The sequence below is a fragment of the Alligator sinensis genome, unplaced genomic scaffold, assembly GCF_000455745.1.
Source record: "Alligator sinensis unplaced genomic scaffold, ASM45574v1 scaffold781_1, whole genome shotgun sequence".
In the NCBI taxonomy this organism is placed as follows: Eukaryota; Metazoa; Chordata; order Crocodylia; family Alligatoridae; genus Alligator; species Alligator sinensis.
Window position 1 is genome coordinate 3,612,047 of NW_005841845.1, and position 10,863 is coordinate 3,622,909.

The following is a 10,863-nucleotide window of genomic DNA, read 5'->3' on the forward strand; positions in this document are numbered from 1 at the left end:
TGTGCCTAAACCGCACCACAAAAAAAGACCTTTGCATAACTCTCATGAAAGTTTCAGAAGTTGGATCATTAGTCCCGACAGCTCCTCCGTGTCCTATAAAGCAGCCAAAGTATTTCAATATTCTCTGCTAGGCAGCCAAGTCAAAGCTCAGAGATCGCCTTCATTGTTTAAATTTAACCCTGCATCACATGACTCGCCTCACGCCGACTGCTGGAGCCGAATTCGTGAGAGCAGAGGCAAGAAACAGAGTACGGCTTACGTTCGCCTTCTAACGTTGCTAGCAGGGTGAAAGGGTTTTGCTCGTATACATGTGTGCACGTGTATAAACGTATACATATATTTTGATATAATCATGTATAAAAATAGATGTAGGCAGACAAGGTTATTTGGGTAAATGTGGTATCTTTTATGAGACCGAGAACCTTGTCTGCCTATGTTCCTAGACCAGCGCGGCTACCGCCAACACCCCCGCGACATGGTAATCCAGACTCTACAAATATACATGTTTGGTAAAACATAGTGAATAAATGAATAAATACATAAAAGACAGATAGATAGATAGACAGATAGATATTGATATTGGTAGACATTGAGACAGATAGATAGATAGATAGCCAACACCCCCAAACCATGGTAATGTACATATATGGTATACCTATATTACCATGGTTTGGGGGTGTTGGTAAATATATACATATTTAGTAAAACACGGTAAGTGTATATAACCATGTTTTGGGGGTGATGGTGGGTATATACACATACTTACACACGCACACACACATATATAATACATACACACATAATACACACACGTACACATACATGCACACACATGTACACACAATACATGCACATAATTGACACGCATACACAATACACACATACACATCTATAATGCACATATATGTAGACACAATTCACACACACATATGTACACACAATACATGCACGCACACATCTATAGGTACACACAATGCAGACACGCACGCACATATCTATGTACACACACAATGCACACACACAATAGCTATACGAACTATGAAACTATATGCGCACACAGTACGCACGCACACAGACGATTCACACACGCATACATGTAACACACACGTATCACACGAGCGCGCACACGCCGGGGGGGGAGAGGGGGAGGGGGCCGCACTGGGCGAAATAAAAAGCGGTGCCCGCATCGCATCGCATCGCGCCGCGTTTTTTCGCTCCGCGTTTCGCCGCATCGCTCCGTGCTTCGCCGCACTGCATCGCTCCGCTCCGTTCGTCTGTCCGCCCGCCGGTGAGTGCAGTCCCGCTGCGGGCGGTGCTGATCCGGGCATCTCTGCCTTTGTCTCCTGTGCGAAGCCGGGCCTTTAACAACGGCAAAAAAAGGGGGAAGAGGCCCGGCTTCGCGTGCGGGCCGCGGTGCTTTGCCTCCAGCCTGACGCAGCCCTCCGTGGTCCTGGGGCCCCGGCCCGGAGAAGAGCATCCAGCTCCTGCAGTGAGGAGGGGGGCATCCCCAGGGCCTTGGCTCGGCTCTCCTCTCCTTTCTGCGCCGGAGAGCGGGCTGCAGAGAGGCCGGGCGTGTGGGCTGGATGTTGGGAAACCTTTCACCTGAACAGGGCAGCGAGTCTGCTGGGAGAGTCTCTGCGCTCACACTTGTCTGCCAGGAGGCATGTTGTTGTCGGGGCCATTGCACTAAATGACCGCCCGGAGAGGCGGCAGCATCTCCGTCCTGGGAGTTTAAGACCTAAAGCCCTGGCTGGGATGACGCAGCTGGGGATGGCCCTGCTTGTGAGCAGGGGGGTGGGCTAGATGTGACCTCCCCTCCAGCCCCCCTTGCATTACAATGTTGCAAGGCTTGGCACTCCCAACACTGGTTTCCAGGCCGGGCACACTGCTAGCCCAGGTGATGTTTAATCCTAAAACTTCACCCCGGGGCTCTGGGAGGGATGGAGCTGAACGTGTGGAAGAAGCAGCCCCGTTGCAGGGTGGGGTTGGCAGCTTGCAGGCCTGCCGGCTCTGGAGGACGGTGGGCACGTGGCTTCCCGGGGGGTTATGAAATGCCCTTCGTTCTCTGGTGAAGTTGTGGCCGTGCCGCGGGATCCACCTAGTCACCTGGGGTTAAATGATGGTTGAGAAACCTCTTCTCTCATTAAGAGATTTGCTGGATGGGGGGAGGATTAAACTGAACTACTGGAGTTGCAGCTTTTAAAAGAACTGGCAGAACTAGAGACCGTGCCCATCTGCACTTTTTGTTGTGTTTTTTTTTTAAGTACTGCAAGAGGAAGTATAACTAAAAAAAATCCTGAGATGTCTGCACACCCATCTGGTCAGGAAATGCTGTGGTTTTACCTGTTTTAAAAATAATTTTAATATGGGAAGGTGGTGGATGTTATGGAGCAAGCAAATGTAGTGGGGAACGGTAACCAAGTTTCCTCGTTAGTCTCAGGTACAGCAGTTCCTAACGCTGAGTATAAAATCTTCCGCTTTCCTGGAGGAATATGTTGATGAAGTTTTTAGATTTTGCTTGTCTCTGAAATTAAGAGGCCTGGAGTCTTTGCTCTTAAATCCACGCAGAGCTGTATCCCTGGATACAAAACCTGCTTCTAGGCTGTTGTGTATGGAGGCCCAACCACTGAATCTCTTGACCTGGTGGTTCAGCCTCTTTGAAGGCAATTATTTACCCAGGCCAAAATAAGTATGAAATACTTCTGAAATAAAAGGAAGAGATTTTTAAAGAATTAAAACTTCCAGTTTTCCTTGGACTAAGAAAAGTTCTCTATTCTTACACAAGTTTCTCTTTTACCCTTAGTTTTGCCTCGTTGATAATGCATTTGATAGGTTTCTTACTATGGGTCTGCAATGACATTAAACAGTTTGGTGAAGCGGGTACGCACTGAACGTGTGCTATCCTGGTAATACTTGGATATTTTAGAGCAGGATGCCTTTGCTGCGTTGCATAGTAGTGTCAAGTCTCTGCTTTTGCTAACATCCCATGGAAGTTGGTATCCTTCAAACTGGACTAGCTAATGTAGGACTTGCTCTTCCTAAGCCTAGCAAGTGTTATTTATGTGCTTCAAATCAATAGGACGATGGAGCGAGCGGTCAAGGTCTTGAACTGCTTATCAGGAAACGTGGAACAGAGAAACTTCCTTGTGACGCAGCGTGCGGATAAGATCAGGATCAGGGTCCGTTATGCTGACACGGTGAATGTGGGAATTGCACTGTTGTTGGTGGAAGAGCAGACGGCTAGCTCTTTCTGCTCGTGCACTTGTGTTAGGACTCCAGATAACTTGCACCCTGCCGAAGTTCAAATACTAACGTTTCTGTGCCCTCGATAGGGAAGACTTCCCCTGAGACTACGCGAGTGAAGGGGGAATGCATGACTTGCTCTCACAAGCATCTCTGTATAGCTGCGTGGGCTGCACTTCCGTGCTTCTGTACAAAGTATGAAATAAAGGAAACTGGTGGGAGCAGTTTACTACTTGTCATGTCGGCTGAGCCTTTTGATGGCCAAGCTTTTTGTTTAAGAAAAGCTTTAGCAAACTAAACCACCGGTATTTTGTGCTCAGTAGGAACCGCTAAGAGATGACCAAAATCATGACTCTGACTAACTTTAGACACTTAAGGGGAAGATGTGTCCAAGTTATGTTTGTCTCTGTTTTAGCTCCTATCAAGATGTCTTCAGGAAACGCATTTATTGGGAAACCAGCTCCTGACTTCCAGGCTACAGCTGTAATGCCAGATGGGCAGTTCAAAGACATCAAGCTTTCTGACTATAAAGGTAAATTTGTAATTGTGATTGGGAGTAGGGATAAGGATGGCTCTTCTACTTGGCTTAAATCTGTTTTAAATGCATTTCTGAAAACAAAACTGCCTGTGATCCTTGAGACCTTGAACTAGTTCAGTGGTTCTCGCCCCTCTTTTGTACTGGGACCCACATTGATGCCCAGTCCCCAGTGTGTGGGGCAGGGGAGACCCCAGGCAGCCTCTCGCAGGCTGGAGCTCTACCAATCTGCAAGGGAAAATGCATGGTTTCCCATGTTGTTTTTCCATGTTAAATGGCTTCTCCTTTGAAGTTTGTTCATGACCCTTTCATATTCTTGCGACCCACGTGTGGGTTGTGACCCCCGGGTTGAGAAACGGTGCCCTGGTTGAGGCACTCGTGCCACGAACAGTTCCAAGTGCAGACTAAAGGACACGGGAGCAGGCAAAGCTAACGTCTCATTGCAGCAAATCTCCTCAACCTCAAACGTTAATGAGCACTGAACTTGCCCTAAAGTTTAGGGTGGACTTTATTTGTGTTGCTTATTATCCTAGAGCAGAGCTGATGCAATGTCTCAGACACCATGGGAGAGCAAAACCAGGTCTCCAGTGACTTTATTTTTTTTTTTTTGGCAATGGAAGTATTGTAACTCTCTTCCAGGTCGCTAATGAAGAGACTTTTCTAGGACTCTAGAGAAAGTGACTACTTTGCAAAAGGAGGAGAAACCTAAAGCCTAAAACTCTGCAGTACTTTGTTTCCTATCTCTGCATTTTTATTTATTTATTTATTTTTTTTTTTAAGCACATGAGAGAGCTCATGGAAACAATGTATCAATTAACTAATACATACAGTAAAACCTGGTTAATCAGTCACTGGAATAGCTCTAGACTATGGTCCTACTGGTGAACTGAATCCCCGCAGTAACCCTACTAATCTGTACACACAAAGCACTCAGGGCTGGATTAACCCTTTTATGGGCCCTAGGTGAACAAACTTGTGGGTTCGGGCTGGTTGAGATGCGCCCCCTGCCCCAACCTCGGTGCTGCCGCCCATGGGGAGCAAGGCTTGGACCTGCTGCCAGGGGTGGTGGCAAGCCCAGTGGAGGGGAAGAGAGGCAGATGGGGCCATTTGCATTGCTACAGCAGAGGAAAGGACCAGGCCCCCTTGCAGCTCAGGGCCCTAGGCTTGTCAGGGCTGGATTAACACATAGGCAAGCTAGGCACAACACTTGGACTCATTCATTGTCTGTTAAAGTGAGATATATCTATGCTTTAAGAGATGATAAATGAGTCTAAGTATGTATATCTATATATAGAAGAGTGCTTAATGGTGCAGTTTTACTACAAAAGTTCAATGCTCACTACCCACGAGTCGCATGATTGTGACGGCATAAAATAATCCGCCAAACTTCTTCTATCTTGGCAAGGAGTATAAAACAACTTTTTTTTTTTTTTTTCTGCAAGAAGGAATGATTAGGCACATGGTCTTGCTGAGCTAAGAACAGTTGAAGCCTATTTAATACCTTGGGAGCATCAGCTGGCACAACAAATGCTATGGGGGAAGATGGTTGGTATAAAGGGTCCTGAGAGGGGTAGTTTGGTGTTAGTTTTGAAGTTAGGCAGAAGGCAGGGTAGATTAGCAACTTATTCACTAACTCTAGAGATGCATGAGCTTTAAGCAGCAGCTTGCTCTGAATCTAACAAAGCAAGCTGCTGCATCTCTGACTTGTGTGTGTGTGTGTGTATCCCTTCCAACCTCGTTTTCTATGCTTCTAAATTTAGTCATCATTGCCAGCCCCCTTGGAGGGATGAATTGAATTGAACCAGTTTACTTCCATGAGAAGCAGCTAGTACAATTTAACTCAGCCAGTGGTTTTGAGTATCCAGGGAATTAAGATCTTAACTGGATGCATATGGTGAAGCTTACAGCAGATGACTGAGCTGAGAAAAGAGCAGATGACCCTGCCTCAGTGGCTGAGAGGGGAAGGGCCTTGGTCAGACTTGTGGAGGTTTTTAAGCATTGCCAGCCTGCCCAGTGGACTCTTCAGGCTTCCCATACAGCACATCATTATGCATCTAAGGAAGGAAACTTAGGAGCCAGACTGGTCAACTGGGAGCCATCTGAGCTAGTCGGGAGAGAAATATTGAGCAGACCAGAGAAAGGGGCAATGGGATTAGGTTCTTGGTGGATCTGCTATGTGAAGGTGCTGAGCAGAGGCACCTCCTCTACTCTAGGACACTAAACCTTTGCCTGAGGGCCAGGATAGCCAATATCTTCTTGGGAAACCAAGACTTTCAACTGATGGCTCTTGCATGTGGACAGTCTATTAGTGGCTTGCATTAAGCTGCCTTGCTATAGAAACCTACAGGCAGCAAGTGTTGGTTATGTTCTGGATGTAACTACAGAGTCTGGTCCCATGCAGGCCTTTCCTCTTCCAGTGCTGAGAGCTTGCTTTGGGGCCCTAGTTTGAGCTACTGCTCTGAGCAGCTCTGAACTGCATGCTGGCACACAGGCAGCCTTGTAAGTGCCAACTGGCAGGACTTGGGTTTTCTGGACTTACGGCAGCACTAAAGGTCGGTGGCACCTACCTGCTCAACTTGGATCTTCTTAGATCTATTTGGGCACATGGTTCTTAAAGGGTTGGGTTGGTTTTTCATCATTTTACCACTTACTTCACACTCAGGGCACCTTAACTAAGGAACTACAACTTGCCTAGAGAATAACTTGTGACTTTTCTCCTCTAGGAAAATACGTCGTGTTCTTCTTCTATCCGCTGGACTTCACCTTTGTTTGTCCAACTGAGATTATTGCATACAGTGACAGGTCTGATGAGTTTAAGAAAATCAACTGTGAAGTCATTGGAGCTTCTGTGGACTCTCACTTCTGCCACCTTGCATGGTAAGCATCAGAATCACTACTTCGGGTCCAATACAAGGGTCCTCTGGCTGGAAGACTTGAGCAGGGGTTGTCTTGGGCATCTTCTTTTCTTTATCCTTCCTGTAGCTTATGCTAGTCTTCTCTAGAGAGCAATATAAAGCTCACAATTTAAATTTTACCTCTTCTGCTATATTCAAAGCTTAACCAAGGCTGGCCAGTGGAAATGATCCCAATGAAATGCATCTTATCAATTTATATGCCTCTTGGGTAGTGCATCAGTATGTTGGATTACTTTTTCCCAACACACGCACTGTTAGTAGTAATAATCATTACATAGACTGGGGGTGGGCAAAATGCAGCCTGGATGTGGCCCAGGGGGCCCCTAAAAAATTTAGAAAATTAATCTTTATCTGCCCCGGGCTGCCTGTCATGCAGCCCTTGATGACTTGTCAAAACTCAGTAAGTGGCCCTCCACCCAAAATAATTGCCCACCCCTGACAGATCAACAGCGTGCCGTGGTTTGGATACCCAACTGGTACATTCCTGTTCCTGATCTGTTACCTTTCCATCGCAGGGTCAACACTCCTAAGAAACAGGGCGGACTGGGCAACATGAAAATCCCGCTCGTTTCTGATACAAAACGCACCATTGCTAAAGAGTATGGCGTGCTAAAAGAAGATGAAGGCATTGCTTACAGGTAAGGCTGCTGGCCACAATACCCTTCCATGAGATGTCAAACAGCGTGTGTTGGGTCATTTTGGCATTTTATATTACTCCACTTGGGACTTCATGTACTTGGAAAGAAATCTGTCAAATTAACACTGTTCACTTTAACTTGCTTGCTAAACTGTTCTGTAGTCTTAAACCAGTGCTTTTAGTAAGTAGATGTGCACGTGTTGGAAAGATCACATGGTTCTTCTAAAAATATTTGGCTTCAATGGAAGTACCAGTACCTTGCCTAACCCATGTTGTTACTGGGTGCCATAATGATAGTTTCCATCCTTTGACTTCAGTGCTGGTGGGAGTGTTTGTAGGCTTTTTGGAGGGTTTTTCTTGGCTACGTATTCCTCTACTAGCAAAATTTATTTTATTGTTGTTTGTACCCCTGCCCTTGACATGTCCCTGCACATTCACTTCTCGGGTAGTGTTGACACTGTCGGTGTGCAGCAACACCATTACTCACCTTGCTTCAACTAATCAGAAGCTCCTCTGCCATTAAATTTTATGTCTGCATCCCTTCCTTGACAAAGTGCCACATAGCCCCAGGGGTATTTGCGCTCCGGTTTGAAAACCACTGCTCGACTCGAGTTAGGTTTTTTTTTTTTGTCTTCATTCAGTATAGCATGTGGGAGTAAACCACACAAAGCTGTAGCAAGACAAGTGATATGCATGCCTCCTAGGTCTAATTTATGTAGCAACTAGCTCTTCTAGTCTTCCATCTTTTTGACAATACATGCCAAAAACAAATGCAGTTTCTTTACAGATCTGATGCTACATAGCTTGTGGAATCCTCTGGAAGTGCAGTGAAAGGTTTTTCAAAAGCACGTCCCGAACTGGCTTTAATGTCTCTAAACTTATCTCCTTTCCGCAGAGGTCTATTTATCGTTGATGATAAGGGAATATTGCGTCAGATCACCATCAATGATCTTCCTGTTGGCCGCTCAGTCGATGAAACTCTCAGATTAGTTCAAGCGTTCCAGTTTACAGATAAACATGGAGAAGGTGAGAGGTCCTTTGAGGTTTTATGGTGTTTTGTGTTTTGTTTTGTGTTTTTTTTTTTTTTTTTGTCTGAAGGGTACCTAAAAATAGCCTCTTCTTTCTATAAAAGTGGAACTATTATAGCCAATTGGAAGAAAAACCCAATAGCCAGGACTTCCTGAAAACCCCTAGTGCTCTGTGACTAGAACTAGTTGGTGCACCAACCCCACGGCAATAGGGGAGCTGCTAGAAACTCTGCAGATGTGGAAGTGCAAGGAATACACAAGATGCCGATCTGGCTCCAAAAGTAGCCTAGTGTAGACAACATCTCAGTCGGCCAGTATTCCTCTGTTAATAGGTGACTATAAAAGCACTCAAACAGGAATTGTCAAGACTAAAGTTGAATGAACAACCTAAATTTTGGCTGTCTAGGGTGTTCTTTGATGGTCTGGGTATCAACATGGGTAGAGCAGAACCAGTAACTAGTACAGAAGATTAATGCGCCGACTGCAGCTTCGAAGTATTACAATCTGTGTGTTCATATAGAGTTGCTGAATTGACGGCTCACTCCCATCTTCTAAAACCAGTTCTGTGAGCTACTTCCAGATGTCTGTGCTAAACACTGCTTGCTTGTCTTTCCAGTGTGTCCTGCTGGTTGGAAACCTGGGAGTGAGACTATCAAGCCTGATGTTCAGAAAAGCAAAGAGTTTTTCTCCAAGCAAAAGTAAACTGGCTGCATGCGCTTGTGTGTTAATTGGAGGAAACTAGTCTGCCTTCCACGTAAGAACAAAGTCATCAAGCCATTGAATGTTTGGACTTGGGTTAAATTGCTATATCCAAGTCAAGGGAAGTCCTGTCAAACAGCTGTAGATGTCAACCCATCTTCTGTACTTGAGGGGAAAACTAGTCCTATTGACCAGTAACTTTGTATAGAATCCTAATAATCTGTACTTGTACCGCATGTCCTACTGACCTGTAATATGACCAATGGAGTATAGATGTCTGGTCTGGTGTTACAGAAATCGGGGAACTTAGCTGTATTAAGTGTAACTCCTATTAAACTCATAGATTTAAAAGAAACACTTTTTTTGTGCTCTCTTATGAAACTTCAAACGGCTGCGGGATGTGAAGTTATTCTGAAACAGCATGTCTGTTTTGATGGTTCATGGTGAAAGTAGAAATCAATGTTTTAAAAGCAGTTTAAAAAGAGGTTTTGTAAAACAGGCAGAGCAATTCTTGGATAAAGTTTAAAAAAAAAAAATGCACTTTATCATTTTATAAAGACATGGGGGCTTAGGGTTTTTTGGGAGGGTTCCCTCCCAGAAGTGGGAGACCTGCTAGTCTAAAGGCATTCATCCATTTTTAGTTGATCATGGATTATGCTGGGGGGGGAAAAAAAAACTCCCTGCAGCAGGGAGTCTGGTGTGGACTCGCACACCACTCATTTGGCTTGGGCCAAAAGACTGAGCACTACGGATCTAGATGGATCCCTTTATCGGTGGGGGGGGGATGTGGTCCCATACAAATATTGTCTTAACTTACTAGAACTGCAAAAAAATAAATAAATTAAAAAAAAATCAAATGACCAAAACCCCAGCTTGCAACCCCCAGGTATAATGCCAAAGGCCACCCTAACTTGTCACGGGTAAAGCAGAGGGACGAAGGCTGTTGATGTCCTGCTATTGTGGTTTTGTGCTTGAGACCCCGGGGAGAGTACCCTGCTCCCTGTGGCAGAAAAAGGTAATAAACCCCTCCCAACCAAACAAACCCGTGGGCCATGCTGATTTGGCTGTGGAGTAAAATTCCTTCCTGTCACCGAATGTGGTGATCAATTTAACCCTGCGTGGGGAAGCAAGGCCTCTTAACCAGGAACCTCCAAGCTTTTTAGTCACAGCAGGAACATTGGCTTATTCCAGAGAAAATCCCCAGGCTAGGCTTCATCCGATACCTGAAGGTGACGCCAATCCCCCCAAAACAACCCTGACACCTGTAGTAGGAAGAAGGGGGGAATATTTTTCTTAGCCCCTTGTGGCAACTGGCAAAGCCTGGACACCTGGGAAAGCAGCTCCTTCCATTTTGCATTGTGAATTGGGGACTACAATTACACGTCCACACATCCAAACTGGAGCACCAGACACCCCCATCATACTATTTCCTCCATACACTTATCCCAGTCTTTTCTTTAATCTTTTGTAACTGAGCCATTTGTAGAGCTTTGCTTCATTCTCCTGCTGAGCGTGGTCCTCTCCTGTATCCACCTGTCCCAGGTCCAGAGCTCGCGTGATCTCCAAATGACACATGTACAAGGGGCTGCTAGTCTTCCAGCTCCTGGGCTCCACCGTGTGCTCCAGGCATTGCTACTTCTAGATCTAGCCCTGTCTAATGCTTAGGAAAGAGATTCCCACAGCTTCCCTAGGCCATGTACTCTACTGCCTCGCCCTTCTAACTGGCAGAAGTTGGGGCAGGGTAGCACCTTGCAGACTAACTGTTTTGGGAGGCATCAGCTTTTGCAGGTGGCAGGCTGCTTCGTT

At 45.7% G+C, this 10,863-nt stretch overlaps 1 protein-coding gene across 1 annotated transcript; it reads left to right on the forward strand.

The window, feature by feature from the left end:
- Positions 1-1,166: 1,166 nt before the first annotated feature.
- On the forward strand, positions 1,167-9,412 carry PRDX1 (peroxiredoxin 1). The gene is made up of 6 exons (XM_006015776.3): positions 1,167-1,288; positions 3,659-3,775; positions 6,502-6,655; positions 7,209-7,331; positions 8,226-8,356; positions 8,975-9,412. The coding sequence occupies exons 2-6, from the start codon at positions 3,670-3,672 to the stop codon at positions 9,058-9,060; spliced, it is 600 nt and encodes a 199-aa protein (XP_006015838.1). The 5' UTR covers positions 1,167-1,288; positions 3,659-3,669; the 3' UTR covers positions 9,061-9,412.
- The last annotated feature ends 1,451 nt before the right edge of the window (positions 9,413-10,863 follow it).

Excerpts from the sequence above, each read along its gene's own strand:
- PRDX1 (XM_006015776.3), top strand. The coding sequence starts at position 3,670 with ATGTCTTCAGGAAACGCATTTATTGGGAAACCAGCTCCTGACTTCCAG. Across the intron at positions 7,332-8,225 it reads GATGAAGGCATTGCTTACAG|AGGTCTATTTATCGTTGATG; the intron begins GTAAGGCTGCTG and ends TCCTTTCCGCAG. Across the intron at positions 8,357-8,974 it reads TACAGATAAACATGGAGAAG|TGTGTCCTGCTGGTTGGAAA; the intron begins GTGAGAGGTCCT and ends TTGTCTTTCCAG.